Genomic DNA, 27,128 nt, shown 5'->3' with positions numbered 1-27,128 from the left:
TCATACTAGTAGCAGAACCAAAAAGGAGCAAGCCGCACCTGCCTCCCCTAGGTAAGGTGATCCTAATACCATTTACCTTCTACACTAAGGGAAGTGACACTTGGAGAGGTGCCAGCTCAAATGTCACATCCTGAAGGAAGCCTTCTTTTTTCCTTAAAGAGTTTACAAAGATGACAAAGCAACAAAGTTGAAGAAGCAAACGAAGTTGAAAAAAAATCTACCCACATTTCTACCCCAAGTTCAAAGCTTGCCATCAATGTTCATCTTAGGAGGGCTATACGGGCTGGGGGCTGTGACTTTCAGATTTCAGCATTTGACTGTTGGCCAGACCTACTGGCAGGACTGACAGAGGCTTACTTCATGCCCCTTTAAACTTGAGTGCTATCACCAGACCACCTTGCTTGAGGGCACCATTAATTAGTCTTTTATAAAGCCCATGATAAGCTTATAAATGGCACAGTTACATTGCAGTGCGATTTTTTTTCCTGTCAAGTGTTACTTTGTAAATTGGGAATTTTTAAAATATGCCATAATTTTTACCCCTGTGGAAGCAAAGCTGACACCTTGCCCTCCATCATCACAAGGACGGCACGCACATCACATCTCAGTCCACAGGGGAGGAAACAGCACTTTGCACCCTTATATAAATCATTAAGAAAGGATCACTTTGTTTCATTCTTATCCCCAAATTAAAAATTTTAATTTCATTAATAGATATTAATGATTGATAATTTTATCAGTGGAAATTAATGAATAGATACTAATTTCATTGGTAGAAGTTAATGAAAACTGAAGCCTTTCCTGGAAGTTACTGACTCTGGCTAAGACAACTTTATCCCTGACTTCCATCGTACTGATGTCTGAAGCTGTGGCTATGTCTGTGAAACTGAAACACCCTAAAATCCAACTGAAGACACATGTGAGAGACTTCAGAGCCAAACTCTTGAGTTTCACTTCTTTTTCAGAAGAAAGGTCTGATACAATGAGTGGACCTAGTTTCCAACAACTGTAAAGGAGGATCCTGGATATTTAAAGCCTGGTTTTGCAATCACACAGAACTGGTTCAAACCTCAGCTGCATCATTCATTCACTATCTTATTTTGGGGAAGTCACTTCCTCTCCCGAGGCTTCAGTTTTCTCTTTTCTGAGGCGGAGATAAGCTGACAAGTCAGCAGATAGCCCAAGCCAGCCCCAGGCAGCCGGACACCTGAGAGTCACAGGGAAGCTGGCAGATCTGAGAAACTAGCCCGGCAGCTACCAGAAGAGGACTGGCTAGGCTGTGGACAACGGCAGCCCAGAGCAGAAGACAGAGCCCCATCAGAGTTTTCAGATAGATGTACCCTTTCTTCTTCCCCACCTTGCCCAGGACAGAACCTGGTCAGCCCTATAGCTGTGGCTACACCATGACTGCAGATTGAGAAGGCATTGGCTAGGTGGGGGTGGTTAGAGCCTGAGTGGTGGGGCAGAGGGGGCGTTGGTCAAAAACAACTACAGGGCAGTGAACTGGCCTGTACCTTAGCAGCCTCTCTTCCACTACCTCTCTTCCCTTTCCCAAGACCCTGGGCACTAGGTTATGAAAACCATGGGTGGCAGCTTCTTGTAAGAGTCTCACCTGGGCAGAGAGAGGTACAGGGAAGTTCTCCAGGGATGCAGGAGTCTGCTCAGGACAGTACCAGAGAGTCTCCTTCCCAACCCAGCAGGGAAAGTTCAATCTACACTTGGGCTTTGCCCCCCTCCCCTAGGCACTCAGTCCTCGCCTCAAAGATACAGGAGCTCCCAGGGTAGGTAAGAGACAGTGGAAGGACACACCCAAAGGAAAGACAACATACAGGGTGACCTTATCCAGACACAGCAGAGTTAACGGACGAGGCAGGACAGGAAATGAAAATACACATTTTAAGTATCACTCTAAAAAGGAAAAGAGAGGATTTGGGAAATATGAAGGAGGGACAAAAAGTCATACAGAAGAACTATACAGCCAGATATGAAAAATGTCATACATGAAATAAAGACCTCAGAGGATGGGGTTAATAACAGAGTGGATATAGCCAAAGTCCAAGTAAGCAAGTATGAAGATCGGGTTGAGAAAATTCAAAAAGCATGAAAAAGGTATAGAAATTTTTTTACATGGTACCCCAGTACACACACACACACACACACACACACACACTTAAAATTTCTTAAAAGGATGTTATTTTCCACTCTGTTCTTTTCTATTCTATTTCATTATATATATACATATATATATTCTATTTCATTACATATATATTTGCTATCTAATAAATTGATTTCATAATTCACTAATGGTCTTGAAACACAGGACTGGAGTCACACTGTTAGGCTCTCTCGCTGAGCCTCACTCACTTCTCCCCAGAGAAGTAATTTCTTTGAATTGGGAGTTTGGGAGAAGGCGGTAGGCATGCTCAGCACAGCTGCTTCTGGGCTCTTCCCCTGCCCTGCCCATCTGCAGAGACGATGCTCTTCGACTGCTGGAGAGGAGCCTAACCCTGTAAGGTCAGCAGGTTCCTAGACAGTTTCTGTTCTCACTTCAGTACCTACCCCTGTTTGGTGCTTATGCTAAACTGGTTATTAATATTCTTAAGACCACTCACTCCTGCCCTTGCTTGATGTGTTGTGTCACTGATATGGGGGGCAGTTCATCTGTTTCAGGGGAAAGTACTAGCAAGTCTATTTAAGCATTCCTTATTAACCTGCTGTTATGGACTGAATGGTTGTATCCCCCTAAAATACATATGTTGAAGCCCTAACCCCCAATGTGATAGTATTTGGAAGTAACTAAATTTAGTTGAGGTCAAGAGGGTGGGGTCCCATCATGGGATTAATGTCTACGTAAGAAGAGGAAGAGAGAGCAGAGCTGACTCTCTCTGTCATGTGAGGACACAGTAAGAAAAGTGGCTGCCTGTGAGCCAAGAAGGGAGCCCTACCAGGGAAATGAATCAGCTGAGACCTTGATCTTGGACTTCCTAACCTCTAGAACTGTGAGAAATAAATTCCTGTTGTTTTTCACCCAGTCTGTGTCCTTTGTTATGACAGCCCAAGACTAAGGCATCTGTTAAGATTTAACACTGTTAAATGGTGCCAGGAGATCAAGCAAGATAAGAATAAGATGCTACCAAGGGATTTACCAACAAGGTGTTTGTTAGAGACCCTGGTGAGAACAGTTTCTATCCGTGGGTGGAGGGAGGAATAGGAAATGCACATTATCTGGAGGTGGGGCTGAAATGGAAAGGAGAGGTAGTAACCAGAAGCAGAAGAAATAGGAGAAATCTGCGCATAGCTGTGGGTGACTAGAAAAAAGTCCAGAGTCCACCCCCAACCCCACTCTGTATGACATGGGGTGGCTTACAATAAAAATACACCCCTTCACACCGCAGCCCCTCTTGGGGTCCTCTTAAGTACCTCAGCCTTTCCCCTGCTTACCCTCCTTGTGCAACACCTGGAAAAGCTGGCAGTCACTGGGGGTCACGGAGGACAAGGTAGTCAGGTCTGAACACTGACTCCTGGGCCTGCCAGCTTCATCCGGACGCCAAAAGACTCCACGAGAGCAGAACCCCTGGGGGCCAAGCAGCAGCCAAAGGAGGGTAGCGAGTACTAAAAGTCAGAGACCGTGGATTTCAGTCCCGCCTCTACCACCCCATAACCTGCCACCTCATAGCAATTCCTGTCTGAGATCTTGAGGGATGCCCAGGAGAGATCGCTTGGGTTTGAATGGAGGTTGCACCACTACAGTACAACTAGGGTCTCGGTTTTCCCTTCTTAGGGGCATTGTTTTAAAGGGTAACCTGGAACAGCCGTGAGCTAACCCCTTGGTAGACACCAGTATCACGGCCTCTTGTCCTCCCTAGGCACAGCCTCTTGTTCCACACCGCGTCTTGCAGAGGGGGCGGGAGGTCCCAGCGCTCTCTGGCCAGAGCCCCCCGCCGCCAGGATGCGGGCGGCCTATCGCGACAGCGGCGGTGCATTGTGGGGCTTGTAGTGCGGGGCTGCGGTGGGTGGGCGAGTGGGCGCGGCCGCCGCAGTCGCTGCGGGGCCATCTTCGGCAGGCCGGCCGGTTCGGCCTGTGCCGCCGGCATCCGCGCCCCTCGCCCGGCCCGATGGCGCCGCGGCCTCTGAGCCCCCTGGTGCTGGCGCTGGGCGGCGCGGCAGCCGTGCTCGGCTCGGTGCTCTTCATCCTCTGGAAGACCTACTTCGGCCGCGGACGGGAGCGGCGCTGGGACCGAGGCGAGGCCTGGTGGGGCGCGGAGCCCGCCCGCCTGCCGGAGTGGGACGAGTGGGACGTGAGTGCCGGGCCGGGGTCTGCGCCTCCGCGCGTGCCGCCGAGGGGTGTGGCTGCCGCCCTGCGGGATGGCCGCTTGGCACCGCAGGCCTGGCCCGTGTGGGCTGGCGGTGGGCGGCCGGGAGCCCTGGAGCGGAGGGATGGGTGGGCGTTTGGGGGAGTGGGCGGCGCTGTCCTGCACCGCCGTAGGCCTCGGGCTTCCTCGCGGTCGCCGGAGCACGAGCGCACGGCTCCGCAGCACCGTCGGGCCCGCGCCGGCTCCAGCCCGCGCCTGGCCGGCGCCTGCGCAATGCGCGCGCCCGGGGGATGCCGGGAGAGGTCCCGCGCCCCTCCCTGGATCTCGGCGCTGGGCGCGTTACCTTGACGTGGTGGTCCCTGAGGCCCGGGAATGTGGAGACTGTTGGCCCGAGGCGGCTCAGGCTCCTCAAGGGCGAGGAATTTGCCATAGCTCACTCAGGAAAAGCCCGAAGAACGGGGTTTGGGATTCAGGACTCCAAAAGCAGCGCTCGTCCCTCTGCACCAGACCTGCCCCTTGACGGCCGGAGGGTGGGGATGGGCCCTAGGGGCCTTCGGTCTTCCCTCGCGGAGGGGCAGGAGGGAGGGTGCCGGCCCCAGCCTGACCTGTGCCCCGCAGCCCGAGGACGAGGAGGATGAGGAGCCGGCGCTGGAGGAGTTGGAGCAGCGCGAGGTGCTGGTGCTGGGGCTGGATGGCTCCGGGAAGAGCACGTTCCTGCGAGTGCTGGCCGGGAAGCCACCGCTGGAGGGCCACATCCCTACCTGGGGCTTCAACTCTGTGCGGTTGCCCACCAAGGACTTCGAGGTGGACCTGTTGGAGAGTGAGCAGACCCCACCCCACCCCAACACCCTGTCTCCCCATCATCTCAGCTGGACCCAAGCCGGGGCTTTTTATCTAAGCAGGACACATCCCTATGTAAAGCCCTTCCTGTGCCTCCCTGGGGCACAGGGTACAGTCCAAGCTCTGTATTCTGGCTGGGGTGTCCCGTCCTTCACCCATACTGCAGCTCACATGCCTAACGCTGAGATACTAACAGCTGAAGTTTCCTGTATGCCAAGCACTTGACAGACATTACTTTAAAAATCCTCCCAACAACTCCATAAAACCGGAAACAGTTACTTACTGTCATTATATATGTCCTGCATGAGGAATGTGAAACCCAGAAAGTTACATAATCTATCCAAGCTCACGCAGCTTGCTGGTCTGCTAATGCAGACTGTCTGCCTCTGGGCTCTGGATGTTAAGCACCATCCACATTGCTTGTTTCTCAAGGGTGCTTGCTGTTCTCTTTCTTATGTTTTGGGCTTTACATGCACTGCCCTGCCAGTCTAGAAAACCCTTCTTCCTTTGACAAACTGCTACTCATCCTTGTAAGATTTAGGTCAAACATGATATCCCTGTGAGGCCAGGTTAAGAGCTGCTCCTCTGGGCTCCCCTTCTGCTGCAGTATTTGCTGCATAACAGCCTGTGTCCCTGATGAGGCATCTGGGGCACAGATCTATCTGATCCAGCTCTGGCCCCTAGGGCCTAGCACCCAGCTGGCACCTGGGAGAGCTTCTTGAGTGAGTGATCAGAGAGGGTCTGAGCAGCCCCATGCCCTCAGTGTTAGGCTTCTTGGGATCCTGGAAGGGGATGGGAGAGAGGGTATTGAAAGGGCAGCAGTACTTAACTACCTGTGTCCAGCCAGGGACTCAGCGGGGAGGGACAGGTAGACTTCTGCCAGCCAGAGGACTCAGACTGCAAAGACGAGGTGGGTTGAGTTAAGTGCTAAGTGGTAGGGTCAGACTCTGAGGGCCTGGCTGTTGAACTGAATGGGCCCAATTCCTCTGGTCTCAGGGACTTGCCTGCTAGCCTGCCCTGGCTACATCTTTTCTCCCTGATTGTAGCCAACGTTGATATTCACCTGGGATTCAGTCCTTTCAACAAATTTTCCGTGTCTCCCACCTCTTGTTACAGGGACACCGGAAAATCAAGTAGGGGTTGCACACTTGAGGCCCACTCTGTCTGGCAAAGACAGTGTCCCCCTCCTTCAACCCTGGAAGAAGTGGTTTGTTATTTTCATGTTACCCAAGGGTTTGACCAGTTAACCCAGGCCCAATAGAGTCACTCAACCCAGATTCAAACCCAGATCTCCCGTTCAAGTCCTGGGGCTTTCCCCTCCCATGACACTCACTTTGCTGTGGTCTCCTACAGTGCTCAGCCTGGAGCCCAGCTGACAGTGAGCCCTTTGTGGATCTGTGATGACTCTTCCCTTCCCCACACCTCCTACATCCATTTTGTGAGCTAGTTCTGACCACTTTATCCTCCAATAGATTCTGCATCTGTCCACGTCTCTCCACCTCCATCTCTGCCTGCTTGGTCCAAGCCACGGTCATCTCCCAGGACTTCAACAGTCTCCTGGCTGGTATTCCTGCTTCCGCTTCTACCTTCAGTGTCGGCCAGTGGGATCTTTCAGAAACTCAGATCAGATCATGTCATTCTTGCTTAAAATACTTAAGGGGCTCCCATCAGCCTCACGGTGGCCTTACCGGCCCTGTGTGGTCCAGCCCTAGCCAGCCTTCCCGGTCATGGCTTCCTTCTCTCCCCTGGCGGCGCCTCAGCCACCCTGGCCACCTTCTGTTTCTCGAACACATCAAGCTTGCTCTGCCCACTTCCTGTAATGCTTTCCTCTACCTCTTCTCATAACCAGCTCCTTCCCCATCGTCCCAGACTCAGCTCACATGCCACCTCCTTAGACCGCCTTCCCAGACTACCCAGTCCAAAGCCAGCAGCACACCCCCCCAGCCACTTTCACTTTTTCCATTTTATTTCCTTCTTCTGTGAAATGTCTTTGTATGTCATTGCTGTGTCCATCCTGGTGACGGAGGGAGCTCCTTGAGAGCAGGGCCCCTGCCTGCCTTGCTCACCCCTGTATCCCCAGCACCCAGATCAGCGCTTGGCACCTAGTAAGCACTCAGTATATACTTGTTGAGTGCCTGCTATGTGCCAGGCATTGTGCTGAGGGCTTTGGGGGGATTCAGAGGTAAATAGCTCTAACTCTCAAAGAGCTTAGAGTCCACAAGGGTCAGAGGTATAACCAAAAACTCTAGGATGCAGGGTGACCTATGGGGACGTTGCAGAGGGACAGAGAGGAACAGGAACACAACCCAGCTTGGGGATGCTGCCTGGGCAGCCACGTGGTGGCGGGATTAAGTATGACATTCCTAAGGAAAGAAAATGGGGTGACCAGACTGAACGAGAGAGGCTGAATGGAGAATGGCTGTGCACAGGTAGGGCAGGGCATCCTGGCTGCTGAACACAGCCACCGCTGCCCCAGGGGGAAGCTAGGAATTGGGAGGAAGCAAGGCAGCCCAGGAAAAGAACCAGAGAGTACTGTGTATTGAGCTCGTATCTTCCACCAGTCCTGTGAAGGGTGCATGGCATGTGGTACCTGTGGGCTTTGCTGCAACCTGTTAGGTGAGTTAGGTTAGTTCAGAGGAGGAGACATGCTTGGAGACAGCGGCCTGCTCAGGGAGACCCAGCTGTCAGCTGGAGCGAAGCCGAGGTCTGTTTGGCCCTGGAACCTGTGCCCTTCCCTTGCTCTTGGCCGGTGGAGCCTCAGGAAGCTCAAGTGGGGTGGGATGGGCTCTGCATAGAAAGCCCGGGCCCAGGGGGGCTCTGAGCTGGCCCCTGGCCTCTCCTCAGTCGGCGGCAGCCAGAATCTGCGCTTCTACTGGAAGGAGTTTGTGAATGAAGTGGATGTGCTGGTGTTCATGGTGGACTCAGCTGACCGGCTGCGATTGCCCTGGGCCCGCCAGGAGCTGCACAAGTTGCTGGATAAGGACCCTGACTTACCCGTCGTCGTGGTGGCCAACAAGCAGGTGAGGGCCGCGGCAGGCTGGCTCAACGCCAGTTGGGCTTGGTCCGCAGGTGCCTAGGCAGGGGCAGGGGTGGGGAGCACCGGAGAGGGAGTCAGGCCCAGGCCCATGACCTGCGGCTGGACTGTGTTGCTGTCCCCAGCCTCTGCTGCCTGTGCTCTTTCCTCATCCCTAATCCTCATCCTCTCTCTGCCTTTCTCTTTGCCTCCCTGTCACCTGTCATCCCAGAGAAATGAGAAAAATAATTACTGAGTATCCACTATCTCCCAGGTGTGGTTTTAAATAACATTTCATATTACACTTCTGTTTACCCGACAAGGTACAGATACTGTTTGTATCTTACAGATGGGGAATCTGAAGCTGAGAGGGATTTTGTACACCTGGAAAATAGTGAAGGGGGGATGTCCAGCTCCAAAACCGGCACCTTTTCCTCTCTGCTATGTCCTTGTGATTTCTGACCCTAGATCAGAGACCTTTAGCTGGGAAGTGATAAGAAGTTGAACAGATTAAATAATAATAACTAACATTTATTGTGCACCTGCTAATCGGGACCTCACTTCAGTCCTACAAAAACTCCCATGATAGGCCTTGCTGTTAACCCAAGTCATAGCCAGTATGCGGCAAAGCCGGGACGTGAGCTCAGATCTTCCTCAGAAAACTTCCTGCTCTTAACCACTACACTCCGCCTGTCCTGGGTGTCAGCGGGCTGCCTTGGGCCCAGCAACTCGGCATCACGCACGTGAGGTGCCATTCTCAATACCAGCCGAGACTGCCACAGTGTAGAGGCTTGTTGTATTTCCTGTGGCCTGTTCCCATGTCCCTGAGAGCTATAGGAAATGTTTCCAGCCTGGCTTGGGTAGTGGCTGTACGTCCTTGATCTCAGTTTCCCCTTGCCTATCAGGAAATACTTGACAGTCATTTATAAATAGGGTAACCATATGTCCTGGTCGGCCTGGGACAATCCCCTCTTATGTCTGTTGTTCTGGTTTAACTATTAATAGTACCCACTTTGAGTCTCAGAAGTACCCATGTTTGGACAATGAATCACATCATCATTCTATATATAAATTATAATTTATAGTGATTTTGAACCTACAGGAGACAACACCTAAGGTCCCAGCATTTTACGAGTTGTTCCAAGAAGAATCATTTTCATCTTGGGCCAGGCTTGAAATTAAAATGCACCATCCCCAGCCACACGTGTAGTGGCCTCTGTTTTCCTCAGCGGGTTTCTAGGAGTCTGGGGGAGGTAAGGACCTTGTCTGGAAGTGACCCTACTGTAAGATCTCCCTGCCATTAAGTTTAGGAATCTGAGCTAGGATTCCTATAAAGGTCATGAACTTGGTCATCAAAGCAACCTGGGTTGGAAACCTGGCTCTGCCACTTACCACTGTTTGGCTAAATGACTTCACGTCCTTGAGCAGATTTCCTCGTCAGTGAAGTGTGGGCTGTGAGAATTCAGTAAGACCAAGTGCCTCTCACAACGCCTGACTTAGGGGAAGTGCCGTTTCTTAGCACAGTGGCTGTGGATAAGAATGATGAGTGCGAAGGGGTTGGTACAAAAGAAAGTCACAGATGAGGAAGGGAGTTTAGACCAAGGGGCCAGGGGCTGCCTCTGGGAACTTAGGCCCTGGTGTTCCCCCGGGGTAGCCAGAGAAGCTTATTATCTAGGTAACAAGGGGGTGTTGTTGGGAGACACTGCCAGCGCTGACTCTGTCTCCCCCCAGGACCTGAGCGAGGCCATGAGCATGGTGGAGCTGCAGCAGGAGCTGGGCCTGCAGGCTGTCGATAGCCAACGGGAAGTTTTCCTCTTGGCGGCCAGCATCGCCCCTGCAGGACCTGGCTTCGAGAACCCTGGCACCGTGCACATCTGGAGACTGCTCCTGGAGCTTCTCTCCTAGGGCAGCGCCCGCCTGGTCGCCGGTCAGCCCTGGGGACCCCAGTTCTGCTCCTCCTGCTTCTGCATCCCCAGCGGGGCCTGGGGCAGGGGCCACGTGGCGGCACCTCCCTTCTCCCCTCCTTGCCCTCTCGAGAGCAGGACCTGGGCAGGGCCGGGAACCACACAGAAGCCTTCCTGGTGAGGCGGAAGCAGGGAGGCAGAGGGTGGGAGAGGACAGTGTCTTGCTCATTCTCGGCCGGGTGTGGATCCCGCTTTCACCAGGGAAGGCAGCCTCCTCCTCTGGCCTGTTCAGTGAGCTGCTCAGTGGGCTGTTTTCTGCCCGCCATGCGGGTCCCGGTGGTTGAGGACCAGCATAGGTGTGCCAAGGACGCCCAGTCTAGATTGTTCCCTCCTGGTGGCTTCACACCCCTCTCGTGCAGGCAGATTCTGGGCAGCATGCCCTGAGCTCTCGCCCCCAGTCCTGCACTGTCCTCCAGCCCCAGCTGGCTCGTGTGGCCTTGTGCAATCTCTGCCTCTGGCCCCAGGGCCACCCTTTTTAAAGGGAGGTGATTTGTATGGGTTTTTCTAACTTGGAGAAGCACTTCCCAGCCACGAACATAGGAAGCATGAGAACGATCCTCGCGGTCCCAGCGAGGAGCTTTCCGAAGCCTCCCTGCCTCCCTGAGGTTGAGGCCTGGACTGCCAGCCTCTCTTGACTGTGGAGTAAGTGGTGTTCACCCCCTCGTCGGAAAAACTGAAAGCCCCACCCCCCGCACCTAATCTGGAGACAGAGGCTGCTGCTATTACACTGACTGTGCCAGTGCCCATGTTTACATACGTCTGGGGAAGGAAGGAGCCGCGTGTGTCCCTGGGAAGACGACTGTCAGCGGTGGCCTCCGAACTGCGTTTTAATTATTTATTTATTTATGAAAGGAACAGGCCAGAGTTTTAGGCTCTGTTTCTAGGTGCTGTTATCAAAACCCCAGATGACTGTCATGGAGAACCGGGAGCTTCAAGGAAGACCGCTGGAACCATGAATGACAGTGTGGTAAGCCACGTGCATCAGTGGAGACAGAGCTCCAGCTGCCCCCACCCTCTGTGGCTGTAACTGACAGCATAATACGTCACGATGATCCACGTGAACTTAAACTCCACCAGAACATCCAAGGGATACAGACCCTTCCTGCGTAGGTAACAAGTGACTCAGAGAGGCAGTTTTATCGTGGACATCCACATAAAAAGTAATGAGAATTAGCAGACCAACCTGCTAGGTAGCCTGTGGTCCATCTGCCTTTCTGGACCTGCTGACTCCCTGGCTAAGGCGAAGCTGGACAGGATTTCTAGTGTCCTCTCCAGTACACATTCCGTAATTCTCGTGTTCTCAGTGATCAGCCAGCATAAGGACTGTCTCTGTACTGACACTTCTCTTTGGTGCAGGCAGAAGAAGGAGCCTTTTGTCTGTCAGGGGCCACTGAATAGTCAACAGCCACAAATGGACCTTTTTTTAGGGGAGAAACCCAACTCGGTTTGCTTTTTAATTGAGAATAGAGATTATGTGCCTTTGTTTCATTTGACATTTACTCAGAGTGCTTCAGTTCCACGCCGTGGCCGTGCCAGAGGGGCGGGGCAGGGAGGCGGGGCGGGAGGCTCCCGGAGTCCAGAAGTGAGCACGATCGTTGGAAGCTCTTGGGCTGTGGGTGTCTCAGAATAGAATCCGTTTGTTTGAAATTCTGATTAAGTTTCTGCATTAAGAAGTGATTTCATATTTCAGGAATGCCATGGGTTTTAGAGTAGCCTTTGAAACTTCGCTGACGTTTCATTTTGTCCTTGGAAGGTTGAGAAACCTTATTTCTCTGTTCTATGAACTCCGCCTTGTCCTCTAGCATTTGAAAGTGGTGTCTGGAGCCAGCATTGTCGGGGGGACTCCTTTTTCTACTAAGATCTGCCTTTGGTCTAATGAGTACCATTATGCAGTACAGAGTTTAAAGTCCCCACTGTGGGAACGTGAACTTGAGTATAGAGTTTAACTATATCTACTTGAGCGGCTTTTTGAGACCACTACCAGAACCAGCAGGTCCCAGTGGCACACCAGAAGACACACAGCGCTGAGGGGCACTGAAGGTACGGGGTGCCACCTCTCTGGTACTTGGACAGAGCACAGACGCTCTGCTGGCCTGGGGGTGTGCCTCACCATGTTTGTGGCTGACGGCGGCGCCCCTCTGGTGGAGCTGCTGGCCCATCCTCCAGGCCAGGTGCCAACCAGTACTCATCTGCTCCAGCTTCCACCAGGACCAGATGCAGCCAAGTGGGGGAAAGGCCTTTCTTAAGAACACCTCGCTGCCTGGCCTTGTCATGCTCTTCCCTCCTTGTTCCTGAACGTGACTTTGGTTCAGGAGCCCAGATAAATGCTTTTGGGAACCAGCCGTTACGTGCAGCTGTTCATCTCAAAGTGGAATTCCTGTGTTCCCCCCACTGCCCTGCCTCTACAGCTACCCACCAGCCTAAGCCTGGGAATAGGGAGTAAGCAGTAGGCAGCTCTCATGTTCGAATGAAGACTCTTCGAGAGTGGGTGGGCGCTGACCACCCAGTGCCCACCTCACACGAGAAGGAAGCTTTTGCTTCTTGCCAGTTGAACCCGTGCCTGGATCACTCACCCTGGCACTGGGATCTTCTGTTTTTAAGACTTATTTCAATGAAACCATGGCTTCTGAGCTTCTCTTCTCTGACCTGTTGCCATCCCTTTGAGCAGAGGCCAGCTTGGCCCAGAGCTTGGACATACAGATGGTCTGGGCAAGAGGGCGCCTGAGGCTGCTGGGACCACCACCATGGACTGGCTGCCTGTCCCAAGAAGCCTCCTGTGGCACCTGCTGGTGCCCAGACCTGCCCGTTGGAAGCTTGCGCTGACGCAGGGGCATCCATTTATAAGCACTGGGGAGGAGGTGAAGTTGGTCCATCACGGCCTCCCGACCCTCCGCAGAGAAATGCTGATGAAAAATCTCACAACTAGCCTGTCTGCCAGAGTGAAAACCCAGATTCTCCAACAAATGTTTCCACTTGCCTTTGGAGGACATTCTGTTCTTTCACTAGTTCAGTAGCTACCGCCAGCAGTTCATCCAGCTGCTAAAACCTGTGCTGTCAGTCCTCGCGCAGCTGCCCCAGACCTTAGACTGGGGCGGTCCGGGCCGTCTGCTCACACGTCCTCAGAGTCCTCTCTAGTAGCTGTGAAAGGGGAACCTCCAGCTTCCCCTGCTGCCTCCAGGAGATCCGCCCGTTAAGGGACAAGAGGAAGAGTCCCATCAAAGATCTGGAAGAAGCAGCCTGGCTGCCCCAGCCCAGGCCTTGTGACCCCAGACCCACAAGATGCGTAACATGGAGTGTCGATGGCTGTTTGAGGTGTACAATAAATGCCAAAAATCTGGATGTGGTGTCCTTTGAATTCTGACCTCTAGGAACATGTGCTGGGTACTCACAGTCCCAGGGACGGGCAGCTAGGACACTTACTGTGACACAGGTTGTCAAACACCAAGTCCTAGTGCCCTGTCCCTTCAGTCCCTGTGGGAGTCGGGTGGCAAGAACATCAGCTTTGGTCCAGCCCAGTACTTTGGGGGAGGTACCCAGACCCTTCCTGGGGAGGCGTTCCAGGGCTGGCCGTGGAAATGGGAGCAGGACATCTGCCTGCCTCCACGCCAGAGGTCCGGATGGAGGCCGCGCCGTCCTGCAAGCACCCCCACAAGCACCTGCTTCTGGGCTGGGCTCTCGGATCCCCAGACGAGGTCCCGGCACTCAAGCCCAGTCTGGTAGGGGTTGTCAAGCCGACTAGCAGCAGGCTACAGGAAGTCGGGCATGAGGACTCTGGGACACTTCCACAGCCTGGGGCAGCGGAAGGCTTCCTCAAGTTGGCACCTGAGCTGGGTGAGAAAACAAGGGAAGAGCCCAGCCTAGTCAAAGGCCTGAATCTGGAATGCTGTGAGGGACAGAAGTTAGGAGGCCAAATCCTGAAGGCCCTCGGGAGGTCTGCTGCAGACGCCATCCTAAAGGCTGCGCTAACCGTGGGCACGGTGGCCAGTCACTGCTGGCGCCCAGCAGGCTGGGTCTGACGGGGTTTCTGTCCAGTTTCCAGCCTGCCTTAATGGTGTGGGATGGATGGGCTGCCTTCAGGGGCCGAAGAGAAGGTCAGCAAGTGAAAGTCTAGGCTTCGTCATCAGACTAACCCCACACTGATGCCTCTCAAGCCTGTTTCCTTACTTGTAAGATGAAGATAAACCCACACCACCTTACAGGGCTTTATGTGAAACGTTCTGTGTGAGAACATTAAGCCCTTCTTTTCAAGAGCAGTGAGGGGAGACAGATTTAAAGAGAAACCTTAGGAACAAGAGGGTTTTTGTATTATTAATAACTGAAGATAATAAAGTGCCCACCTCACACGTTGCCTGTGGTCCTGGCAACCAAATCGGGCAGGCCTGGCCCCAGGGAATGACCGTGCAGTGTGCAACCCAGTGCCTGGCACACAGCAGAGTGGTACTCAGCAGTCCACCGAGCAGTCTCAGCAGATTTGGGGGCTCAGGTTCCCATCAGGAGAGACAAGCAGGGGAGAAGGCAGACCAGGATGCAGCAGTGTACCTCCTGACCCTCTGGCACATAAGCCACAGCTGGCCTGAGACCAGGGCCAAGGAGTGGGGTAGGGCTAGCACTGGCCACGCAGGCCCCTTCCAAGCAGCCCCGGATTCCCTGCAGTCTTCCGTAGCAGCGTTAATGGAACTGCGTGTGCAGGAAACCAAGGCAGAGAGCAGGAGAACCAGAACAGGGCAGAAGAGGAGGGAGGCTACGCCTGGGAGAGCCCATGAATGTGGAGCAGAAAGGGCTGGTGGCCCCTCTGCCCTGGTTGAGTAGGTTTTTGCAGGGGCAGCCCCAGGGCGTGGCAGGGAACAGCAAACACAAAACCATCAGGGAAGTAAAATACTGTATTTTATTGTACACAGTCTATATTCAAACACATCATCTGCTCTGAAAATAGCAGGTTCCGACTTTTCCCAGAGCTCCCAGAAGACTCTAAATTGGAGCCTCTGGGAGACAGTGTCTTCCCCAGAGAGGGAAGTGTGAGAGTGGGTGTGTGTGTAACCTTTTGATTCCAGGGGTCTGGCCAGCCGCATCTCTGGCCACATGCCCCTTCTTGTCTTAAACCCTGGCTCCAGCTTCTCTGGTCCAGGAGGAGGCCTCAGCCTGGGGCAGACGTAAACCAGTCACTCAACCTCCATCTTATTCTTTTGCAAAGAATCGACGAAGGCTTGCCACTCTGTTGGGTAAAAACGCTTATAGACGTTGATCTTACTCCGAATCTGTTTTGGGGTATCTTGATAGTAATTCTTCTCATCCCGGGCCATCGCCTAAGAAGGGAGAAGGGCCACTTGAGGAGGGCTGGACCGGCAGAGGTTCAAAGCCTAGCCCTGCGCTGGGCAAGTCACCTCCCGTTCCTGACGATCAGATTCCTCACCTCAAAAGCCATAGTGTAAGTGGGGACATGGGTATGGATGCCCTCAGCGACTAGGCAGGAGCTGGGCCAGCAGAGCAGCTCATTCTCCATCCATAGCCAACTGATCCCACCCGGGCACAGGGGTCCAGTGTAGCCAGAACTTTCAGGGTTTTTTTAGTTTGTTTGTTTTTTTTTAGAACTTTCAGTTTTTAAGAGAAGCCAAAAATAAGGAACTTCATTTGAAACCTCCCATAATAAAAATGGCAACTACAGTTGACTCTTGAACAACACGGATTTGAACTCATACACAGATACTTTTCAATAGTAAATACTGTAACACTAAATGATGATGATGATGATGATGATGATGATGATGATGATGATGATGATAATAATAATAATAATAATATAGCACTACATGGTCCATGGGTGGCCGAATTCCCAGATGCGAGGAACCACAGACCCAGAGGGCCGGCTATAAATTATACGCAGATTAACTCCCAAATTGTTCAGGGGTCAACTGTAGTTCAAGTTCATTAAAAATACCATGCAAGCAAAACAATGTATCTAGGAGTGGGATATGACCCACAGGCCCTCAGTCTATCCAGCTATGATCATTCTGTCAATGGAATTCACTTCCCAGAGTCTCTTTCCTCCCTTTGTTTCCACTCAGTCTCAGGAAACAGGCAGGAGGCAGGCAGATCGGACCCCGGATGGTCCAGGGTACCTTCCCCAGGGGCCCAAGCGGTTCCTGCTGCCAGGCCTGAGCCGCTCACCTTATAGTCCTCCCCGTGGTTCTCCACCATGTAGCGAACGTAGTCAATGAGGTCCCGGGATAGCGTATTTCCTTTCTTCTCTGGAAGGCTGGCTTCGGCCTCTAGGTCTGGGTTGAGAGAAACCAGGAGACAGGGAATGAGGTCCTGCTTCCCACATAATCGGAGATGCTCAGTCAGGCCCAAGCCACAAGAGTTGCTACACCAGCCATCTGATGAGCTTTGCCTCTCCATCTCCAAACTCAGTGCTAGAACCTTCCCCTTTGGCCCCTCAGGTCCCGGGCTCTGCCTAAGGCACAAGCATCTATCAGTATGGCAGCTACCTAAAAGGCAAGTCGTCTCTCTTTGGGCTGCAGATGGGTAAAAGGAAGGCACCAAACCAATAATCTCTTAGTGCCAGCTCCTGGGGACGGAGGTGACAACACACTGCCTGTCCACAGAGCAGGGCTCCCTTCCAGCTCTAAGACTCTCTGAGAAAATCTTCAGGTGTTAACAGCAGTGCATGAAAATGGAAAGGTCTGAATAAATGAGAACTAGGGCCTGAGGCACCTCTCTGCTCCATGTGAGGGGAAAACCCAAGCAATGGAGCCAATAATGGCCTTACTTCTAAAATAGCGGGGGTAGGGGTTTGTATAGCTTGTGGTAGAGTGCATGCTCAGCATGCATGTGGTCCTGGGTTCAATTCCCCCACCACTATTTTAAAAATTTTTTGAAAAAAAAAAAAAAAAAAAAAAAAAAAGAAGCTAGGCAAACACTCCCCAATTCCACATCTATGAAGGGAGAAAAATAGCTACCTCACAGAAACAAAGTAGTCGAATCTTATCCGGGATCAGGTGCTAAAACTGTTTATAGTCAAGATTATCTTTGACCTGGTTGACTGATAAAAAGGAAAAACCTACAACCAAGAATACTTTAGAGCTTCAGTTTTGTAAGATGCAAAGCAAGGCTCTCATGGAGATTTGATGGAGAAATCAAAGCTTCATAGATGAGCAAAAGCTAAAAGAATTCACCACCACCAAACCAGCTTTATAACAAATGTTAAAGGAGATTCTCTAGGTAAAAAAAGAAAAGGCCACAACTAGAAACAAGAAAAGTAATCGTGAGGGGAAGAGGGTACAAACTCAGGGCATCTAAAATGCATTTGAAATTAAGAGATCAGCAACTTAAAACAATTATGTATATATATAGACTTCTATACCAAGACCTCAGACGTAACTGCAAACCAATGTAACTCTACAGTCATTAAACCACAAGAGAAGAGAACAAAAAGAAGAGAAAACAGAGACCAGAAAACAAATCGAAAACAATTAACAAAATGGCAATGAGAACATACATATCAATAATGTATTAAATGTAAATGGGTTAAATGCTCCAACCAAAAGGCACAGACTGGCTGAATGGATACAAAAACAAGACCCATATATATATACTGTGTACAAGAAACCCACTTCAGAGCTAGAGACACATACAGGCTGAAAGTGAGGGGACAGAGAAAGACATTCCATGCAAATGGAAGCCAAAAGAAAGCTGGAGTAACAGTACTTATATCAGACAAAATAGATTTTAAAATAAAGACTGTTACAAGAGACAAATGACACTACATAATGCTCAAGGGATCAATCCTAGAAGATATAACAATTGTAAATATATATGCACCCAACATAGGAGCACCTCAATATATAAGGCAACTGTTAGCAGACATAAAAGAAGAAATTCACAGTAACACAATAATAGTGGGGGACATTAACGCCCCACTTACATCAATGGACAGATTATCCAAACAGAAAATCAATAAGTAAATAGAGGTCTTAAATGACACATTAAACCAAATGGACTTAATTAATATTATTAGAGCATTCCAACTGAAAGCAGCAGAAACCATTCTTCTCAAGTGCACAGTCTCCAGAATCGACCACATGCTGACCCACAAAGCAAGCCTCAGTAAATGTAAGAAAACTGAAGTCATATCAAGCATCTTTTCTAACCACAATGCTATGAGGTTAGAAATCAACTACAAGAAAAAACTACAAAAACTGCAAACATGTGGAGGCTAAACAATATACTCCTAAACTAAAATATACTACTAAATGGATCTTTGAGGAAATCAAAGAATATAAATAAAAATGAAACACAACAATCTAAAACCTGTGGGATGCAGCAAAAGCAGTTCTTTAAGAGGGAAGTTTATAGTGATACAAGCTTAACTCAGGAAACAAGAAAGATATCAAATAAACAACCAAAACTTACACCTAAAGCAACTAGAGAAAGAAGAACAAATAAAACTCAAAGTTGGTAGAAGGGAAGAAATCATAAGATTAAAGCAGAAATAAATGAGAGACTTTAAAAAAAAACAATAGGAAAGATCAATGAAGCTAAAAGCTGGTTCTTTTAAAAGATAAACAAAATTGATAAACCTTTAGTAGATTCATCAAGAAAAAAAGGGAGAGGGCCCAAATTAATAAAATCAAAAATGAAAAAGGAGATGTTACAACCAACACCATAGAAATACAAGGGATCACAAGAGGCTAACTATGAGCAACTACATGCCAACAAAAAAGGCAATGGAGAAGAAATGTACTTTCTTAGAAAGGTACAATCAGGAAGAAATGGGAAATATGAATAGACCAATTACCAGTACTGAAATAGAGTCAGTAATTTAAAAACTCCCAGTAAACCAAAGTCCAGGACCTGACGGCTTCACTGAGGAATTCTACCAAACATTTAGAGAAGAGTTAACACCTATCCTTCTGAAACCATTTCAAAAAATTGCAGAGGAAGGAACATTTCCAAACTCATTCTATGAGACCACCATCACCCTGCTACCAAAACCAGACAAAGATACCACAAAAAAAGAAAATTATAAACCAATATCACTTATGAATCTAGATGTTAAAATCCACAACAAAATACTAGCAAATCGACTCCAACAATGCATTAAAAGGCTCACACACCACGATCAAGTGGGATTTATGCCAGGGATGCCAGGATTTTTCAAAATCTGCAAATCAATCAATGTGATACCCCACATTAACAAACTGAAGAATAAAAACTGTATGATCATCTCAACAGATGCAGAAAAAGCTTTTGATAAAATTCAACATCCATTTATGTTAAAACCCCCCAGAAAGTAGGCACAGAGGGAACATACCTCAAAATAATAAAGGCCATATATGACAAGCCCACAGCTAACATCATACTCAATGGTGAAAAGCTGAAAGTATTTCCCCTAAAATCAGGAGCAAGACAGAGATGCCCACTCTTGCCACTTATATTCAACATGGTTTTGGAAGCCCTAGCTATAACAATCAGAGGGGGGAAAAAAGGAAGAAAAGGAATCCAAACTGGAAAAAAGAAGTACAACTGTCACTATTTGCTGATGACATGATACTGTACATAGAAAACCCTATAGAAGCTACTAGAAAACTACTAGAGCTCATCAATGAATTTGGTAAAGTTGCAGGATACAAAATTAATATACAAAAATCAGTTACATTTCTATGTACTGACAACAAAATAGCAGAAAAAGCAATTAAGGAAACAATCCCACTTACCATCGTACCAAAAAAGATAAAATACTTAAGAATAAGCCTCCCCAAGGAGGCAAAGGACCTGTACTCCGAAAACTATAAGACACTGATGAAAGAAATTGAAGACAACATAAATAAATTGAAAGACATACCATGTTCTTGGATTGGAGGAATCAATATTGTTAAAATGGCCATACTACCCAAGGAAATATACAGATTCAATGCAATCCCTATCAAATTACCAATGACGTTTTCCACAGAGCTGGAACAAAAAGTGTTAAAATTTGTGTGGAAATACAGAAGACCCCGAATAGCCAAAACAAAGAAAGAGGAGAATGGAGCTGGGGGAATCACGCTCCCTGACTTCAGACTATACTACAAAGCTACAGTAATCAAAACTGTATGACAGAAACAGACTTGCAGACATAGTAAACAATTTTATGGTTACTGGGGCAAAGGGGTGGGAAGGGATAAATGTAAGAGTTTGAGATTTGTAAAGGTTAAACACTGTATATAAAAATCGATGTTTCTTCTGTATAGCACAGGGAACTACATCCAGTATCTTGTAATAACCTTTAATGAAAAAGAATATGAAAACAAATGTATGTATATATATGCATGACTGGGACATTATAGTGTACATTAGAAACTGACACATTGTAACTGATTATACTTCAATTTAAAAAAAAAAAAAAGTATGGTACTGGCACAAAAACAGACACAGAGGTCAATGGAACAGGATAAAGTCCAGGGATAAACCGACACACTATGGTCAATTAATCTATGACAAAGGAGGTAAGAATGTACAATGAAGAAAAGACAGTCTCTTCAATAAGTGGTGCTGGGAAAACTGGACAGCTACCTTTAAAAGACAATTTCAGTCTAACGCTATACATAAAAATAAACTCAAAAATGGATTAAAGACCTAAATTTAAGTCCAGATACTATAAAGCTCCTAAATGAAAACATAGGCATAACACTCTGCCATAAATCCCAGAAATACTTTTTTCAAACCAGCTCCTAGAGTAATGCAAATAAAAGCAAAAATAAACAAATGGGACCTAATTAAACTTAAAAACTTTGGCACAGCGAAGGATGCCATCAACAAAATGAAAAGACAACCTACAGAATGGGAGAAAATATTTGCAAATGATTTGACTGACAAAGAACTAATTTCCAAAATATACAAACAGCTCATCCAGCTTAATATAAAAAAAAAAAAACAAGCAACCCAATCAAAAAATGGGCAGAAGATCTAAACAGACAGCTTGCCAAAGAAGACATCCAGATGGCCAAAAGGCACATGAAAAGATGCTCAACATTGCTAACTGTTAGAGAAGTACAAATCAAAACTACCATGAGGTTATCACCTCACACCAGTCAGAATGGCCATCATCAAAAAGTCAACAAACAATAATTGCTGGAGAGGATGTAGAGAAAGGGGAACCCTCCTGCATTGTTGGTAGGAATGTAAATTGGTGCAGCCACTATGGAAGGCAGTATAAAACAGTATAATTCCTTACAAAATTAAAAATAAACTTACCATATGATCCAGCAATCTCACTCCTGGACATATATCCAGAGAAAAATATAATTTGAAAAGAAACATGCACCCCAATGTTTACAGCAGCACTATTTACAATAGCCAAGACATGGAAACGACCTAAATGTCCATCAACAGATGACTGGATAAAGAGGTCATGGTATACATACACACACACACACACACACACACACACACACACACACACACACACACACACACACACACACACACACACACACACACACACACACACACACACACAATGGAATACTACTCAGCCAGAAAAAAGAATAAACTAGGGGAGTGGAGATAGCTCAGTGGTAGAGAGCATGCTTAGCATGCAGGAGGTCCTGGGTTCAAATCCCCAGTACCTTCCTTAAATTTAAAAAAAAAAAAAAAAAAGAATAAAATAATGCCATCTGCAGCAACATGGATGGACCTGGAGACTGTCATTCTAAGTGAAGCCAGGAAGAGAAAGAAAAATACCGTATGATATTCCTTATATTTGGAATCTAAAAAATAGACATAAATGAACTTATTTCAAAACAGAAACAAACTTACAGACTTTAGAGAACAAACTTATGGTTACCAGGGGGTAAAGGAGGTGGGAAGGGATAAACTGGGAGTTCGAAATTTGCACCTCTTGGGGAGTGATGGAAATGTTAGGTATCTTGATTGTAGTGGTGGTTTCATAGGCGTACAGATCTATCAAAATTCATCACACTATACATCTGAAATATGTGTAGTTTACTGTACAGAAATTATACCACAATAAAGTTATTTTTAAAATTAAAAATAAATTGATAACTTCAAAAACAAAAGAGAGAGAGAAAGAAAAGTTCTGGAGATCTGTTGCCTGACAATGTGAATATACTTGAAACTACAGAGCTACAGATTTTTAAACGATTACGATGGTAAATTTTATGTGTTTTTTTACCACAATTAAAAACTTCTTTAATCAAAGAATTAAAACTTTTTAAGATTAGCTTTGACTACAGTAAGTACACACAGTTTTTTATATACAATCCTGTGCAATAACTCTTAGGAGAATCACTGAGATAGACTAAAGAGAGGAACTCACAGAATTTTGAATCAAATGTCTGGACATTCAAATACTTTAACCTTCAGAAGAACTATTAAAAATCTCAGACAGGTAAGAGGAAGGAAGGGTAGAGAATTTCATAGCATTCTTGTTTCCCTGCAGAATCTACCTTCTTCTGTTTTAATATTCAGTCTCTGTAGCCTTAATATACATGAAATTGATTTGTCACTGGAAAGATTAGATGGTGGAATCTCTAAAAATGTGTTCATCCTTAAACTCATGAGAACCTGAATGCATGCCTGAGACAGTTTTCTCTTCTATCCGCTTAGGCACTGGTTCCATCCTCTGTGACCATCTCTGAGCTCCCCTCATACACTGGAGTTTAGTTAGTAGACTGAAAATGTCTCAGCCAGGACACAGTCCTAACTCTGTGAGCCCTGAACCAGCCTGGTTCTTCCCTCTGAACCTCAGTTTCTCCAACTGTAAAATGAGAAGATCTGAGAGTCCCTTCCAGCCCTGACTGCTGGATGGTGACCTAGAGTGACCTAGAGGAATGTGGCCCATACCCACCATTGAGCACGTAGGGCTTCCGCACAAGCTCCTTAGGCCTTTCCCCTACGTCTACCTCCATGGCCTTTACCTGCAGAGAACAGAGACTGTGTGAGTTTAGTAGACAAAGGAAAAGATTCTAGATAAGGGAAAATTCTAAAGGCTCCTGCATTACCCATAAGAATTCCTCTACAAGGTCAGGCAGGAACAGATGACAAGAACAACCAATGCCCCGGACACTTCATGGTTTCCAAGAGGCTCAAGCAAGCAATTCATCTTTCTGTGTCAATCTATAAAATGGGCATAATACCCTTTGCCTGCCTCACTTCATTGTGCAATTATCAAATGAAACAATGCACATGAAAGGACTTTACACTGAGGGAGAGATATCAGGTTATCTTCTCTATGGGGAAGAGCAAGCTGACAATGCTTGGCTACAGCTTCACATTTGCTCAAGAAACAGTAGGGCCATCTTCCTCTGGAAAAATGAAGGGATAAAAAGAAACTTGCTTCAAAGTAAGGGGGCAAAATTTAACCAGCAAGCCCACTCTTCATATTAACTATTTATTGAGGACTAGTCACATCCTAAGCACCACTGGGGATTTAGTAGTGAATGGAACACAAAGTCCTCTTCCCCAAGGAGATTATGTTGGGGGGAACAGGCAAAGACAATAAACACAAACAAATATATAATGTAATATACCATCAAGTATTTACAAGTGCCAGTGAATTAAAATAAAGCAGGGAAGAAGTTACTGAGTGAAAAGGGGTGCTATTTTTGAGAGTGGTCCAGAAAAAGACTTATTCAGGAGGAAATAGCCCTAGGGAAGCCTCAGACCAAGGATGATTGGATAACTGGGGAAAGGTGTAACGAACAGGAAGTAAAGATCTCAAACTCCTTACCAGGAAAGCTAAGGGCAGAATAAAGGCAAATTCTGGAAATTACCATGGAGATGCCAAGGGGCCCAAACAGTTTAATTTCAGAGAAAAAGGTGAGTGGAGAAGGAAAGGAGAAGCTCCAACCCACGTCCAGTATGTGCTGGGGAGGAAGTACGAGGGAGGTACAGGTAAAGGGCCTGGCAACCACAGTCAGTACAGGCTGACCAAGTTGGCTGTGGGGAGTGAGGGAAGTAATGGCGAGGATTCTGAAACCCAGCTAAGTATGGCGGGGGACAAGGGCCGGGACCCTACCATGTCTGTACCTTTCTCTTAAGCAGTGGCACCGCCTTGTTAGGGTCCATAGCCAAACCCATCTCGGCCAGGTTCTGCCGCACCGATTTGGTCTGGTCCCAGGCATGTCGGATGTGAGAGCTACGGCAAAAGAGAGGGCGACAGCGGAACTGTCATCTCGCCTGCAGTCTTGGCCGAGGCCCCGTGCCTCCTGAAGCCCAGTCCCCTCACCATTCGATCCGCGGCGCTGTCTTCCGTCGAGCATTTCGGTTCAGACGCTTCCGGTTAACACTGTAACCGAATTTCTGCCTCCGGGTCTTCCCCTTGGCCTTGGGCATCGCGCTGACCACAACACCAGCAACTCAAACTGGACGCTCTCACCCCAGCACCTCGTGGAGAAGGCTCCTTCCGGCGAGTGCGCGCGTGGTTTTGCAGATTTTTGGGAAATGTAGTCCTCCTCGTAGCGCTAGCATGCTGAGTACTACAACTCCCAGAATGCAATGAGCGTGTGCGCCTGCGTACAACGCTCAGCATAGTTCTTTCCCCCGCCCTCTTTAATGACTTCATCAGGAGGCGGAGCTTAGCGTCCGGGATTTCTCCTACAGATGTTGGCTGGAACATGGCGGCTCCTGGCCCTGTGACTCCGGAGGCACCCTTTGAACCATCGCAGCCCCCAGTCATTGAGGGCTTTAGCCCCACTGTATACAGCACTTCGGAAAGCTTCAAGGACAAGTTTATTCGCAAGACCCGCGAGAATCCAATGGTACCCATAGGTAAGCGGGAGCGGTAGGAACTGTAGACCGAGAGGTTGTTGATGTCAGAAGAAATGAAATAGTGGAGGACCGGGGACACCAGGGGGGACGAGAATGAGGGTGGACCAGAGATGTAGCAAAGGGGCGGGGCGGGGCGGGAACATGATTGGAGCTGGAGCTGAGGGGGACTGAGCGGCTGGGATGGGGCGGACTCTGACTCGTAGGACCCCGCTTCCACCGACCCCTCCCACCCAGACCCCAGCGGTACTTTCCTCCCCTCAGCTGCCGTTTAGAGCTCTTGACCTTAGCGGGGGAAAGCCCAAAGCGGGCCATACCTGCCACTTCTCACATGTTTTGGCTCCTCTTCAGGCTGCCTGGGCACAGCCGCTGCCCTTACCTACGGCCTCTTCTGCTTCCACCGGGGTCAGAGCCAGCGCTCCCAGCTCATGATGCGCACCCGGATCGCCGCCCAGGGCTTCACGGTCGTGGCCATCCTGGCGGGTCTAGCTGTATCTTCAATGAGATCTCGATCTTAAGCCGGTGGCCTGGCCTTGAAAGCTCCAGGGAGATTATTCCCAGCCCGGGGAGCAACCACCGGCGGCAGGAATTATTCCCTCATCTCCCCTGATGTGCCCCTGAATCAGCGGGGGCGGAAGTGGCCAATTGTGAAATCGACAGATTTTTTTTTTTTTTCAGAAACCTTAGGTTTGGTTCAGTTTGAGTGTGGCATACTTCTATTTGTGCTGAACCCTCTCCACTCCCTACGTAATAAACTCTGACCTACTTGTAGCTTGGTGAATTCATTCCCAGCCTCACCCCGATGGTTTCTGGCCTTTGGTTTTAGGAGAAGAGACTAAAGACTGCAGGGGCCCTTAGACATGGGATAGTGTAATGATTCCCAAACTTTCCTGGTAACAGTCACCCCCGGGGCACTTGTTAAAAGTAGAAAAGACTCTAGTGAGTGATGTTATCTGAAAAAAACCTGATCTTTCCAACAATTTTCAAACTTTCAGTAGAAAACCTTCCTTCACATGAGGCCTCCCATGGTTCTGTCAGGGGCAGGGAGCTCTGCCCTCCACTGTGCGTCTGCTCCTGACCCCACTCCCACCGCCTGAGGCTCCACTGATCTAGACCATCTCAGCTTGGGTCTTGATGCCTCTTACAGAACAGGAAACTGAGGCTTAGAGAAGCAGCTTGGCAAAATGGAAAGAGCGTAGCGCATAATCCCAAAGCTTGCCAGTGGTTTGTGGCAGCACCTCTTGTTTTATGGTTACGGAAGAAAGGAGGATGGGGACCTGAGCAGACTCTAGAAGAGAGGGGACTTGTGAGTTTCTCGTTCATGTGAAGTCTCAGACAGGGGTTCCTGGTCTGCAGTCAGCCCTAAAGGGTTGATTCACATCCAGGTTCCTTCCATCTGTGACTCCATCACTTTCAACACCAGCTGCAAGCTACCAGAAAAGAGGAAGTGAAGACAATACAACTACTTCTTGAGCCTCCTGACACAGTCCAGATTTCTCAGTGGAGTGTATGACGAAGGCCAGCTAAGCTTCTTGTCCCCACCATGGTCTTTCAGCTGTAAGGCAGAGATCATAAATGTAGAGCAGGATATTGTGGCCTCACGATTCAAGGAACAGCTGGGAAGTGATGAGGACTAGGGCACTTTTAAAGAGGATGACCACTATTTTTAACTGTTGGTGTTGTGTCTCCTGCCCTACCCCCCGACCAAAAAAAAAAAAAAAAAAAAGATATGATATAACCTCAGTGCCTCAGAATGTGACCTTATTTGGGACTAGGGTTTTTACAGAAGTAATCAAGTTAAAATAAGTTCATAGGGTGGGCCCTAATCCAGTCTGAGTGGTGCCCTTATAATAAAGGGAAATTTAGGCACAAAACCAGATGCATATAGAGGGCAGGTGATGTGAAAATGAACTCAGGATTGTAGTAATGCTTGTATAAGCCACGGAACACCTGAGCTGCCCAAAGCTAGAAGAGAAGGCTGCCACAAACCCTCCCCTAGTGCCTTCAGAGGGAGCACGGCCCTGCTGACACCATGATTTCAGACTTCGGACCTCTGGAATGGCAAAACAATAAATTTCCATTGTTCTGAGCCAGATGCTGTGGTACTTTGTTACAGCAGCTCTGGGAAACTGATATGGTTGATAGGTACTCAGATCTTTTTAAACACTGTTCAGGTCACGGTGGCTTGAACATAGCCTTTCTGCAACCTCTGCTGATGGGGAAGAAGGTATA

General features: G+C 48.6%; 3 protein-coding genes across 4 annotated transcripts; 2 read left to right on the top strand and 1 right to left on the bottom strand.

Moving 5' to 3' along the window:
* The first annotated feature begins 3,645 nt into the window (after window positions 1–3,645).
* On the top strand, window positions 3,646–13,467 carry ARL10 (ARF like GTPase 10). 2 transcript variants are annotated; one of them, XM_074350262.1, is made up of 5 exons: window positions 3,646–4,298; window positions 4,932–5,133; window positions 7,998–8,173; window positions 9,269–9,419; window positions 9,898–10,035. In XM_074350262.1, exons 1-4 carry the CDS (start codon window positions 4,116–4,118, stop codon window positions 9,374–9,376), a joined length of 669 nt encoding a protein of 222 aa, XP_074206363.1. In that variant the 5' UTR covers window positions 3,646–4,115; the 3' UTR covers window positions 9,377–9,419; window positions 9,898–10,035. The 2 variants fall into 2 exon arrangements, with proteins under 2 accessions (XP_074206363.1, XP_074206362.1); XM_074350261.1 differs by lacking the exon at window positions 9,269–9,419 and having other exon boundaries at window positions 3,661–4,298; window positions 9,898–13,467.
* A 1,530-nt stretch (window positions 13,468–14,997) lies between these two features.
* Window positions 14,998–24,668, bottom strand: NOP16 (NOP16 nucleolar protein). Its single transcript, XM_010946215.3, has 5 exons — window positions 24,358–24,668; window positions 24,159–24,267; window positions 22,978–23,047; window positions 16,296–16,402; window positions 14,998–15,433 (listed from the first exon to the last, which is right to left on the bottom strand). The coding sequence occupies exons 1-5, from the start codon at window positions 24,462–24,464 to the stop codon at window positions 15,290–15,292; spliced, it is 537 nt and encodes a 178-aa protein (XP_010944517.1). The 5' UTR covers window positions 24,465–24,668; the 3' UTR covers window positions 14,998–15,289.
* A 23-nt stretch (window positions 24,669–24,691) lies between these two features.
* Window positions 24,692–25,667, top strand: HIGD2A (HIG1 hypoxia inducible domain family member 2A). The gene is made up of 2 exons (XM_010946214.3): window positions 24,692–24,899; window positions 25,248–25,667. Exons 1-2 carry the CDS (start codon window positions 24,746–24,748, stop codon window positions 25,412–25,414), a joined length of 321 nt encoding a protein of 106 aa, XP_010944516.1. The 5' UTR covers window positions 24,692–24,745; the 3' UTR covers window positions 25,415–25,667.
* Window positions 25,668–27,128: the final 1,461 nt, after the last annotated feature.

This window comes from Camelus bactrianus, chromosome 22 (assembly GCF_048773025.1).
Source record: "Camelus bactrianus isolate YW-2024 breed Bactrian camel chromosome 22, ASM4877302v1, whole genome shotgun sequence".
NCBI classification, from domain to species: domain Eukaryota; kingdom Metazoa; phylum Chordata; class Mammalia; order Artiodactyla; family Camelidae; genus Camelus; species Camelus bactrianus.
The sequence above is the reverse complement of the archived record's forward strand: the minus strand, read 5'-3'. Positions and strand labels throughout refer to the sequence as shown.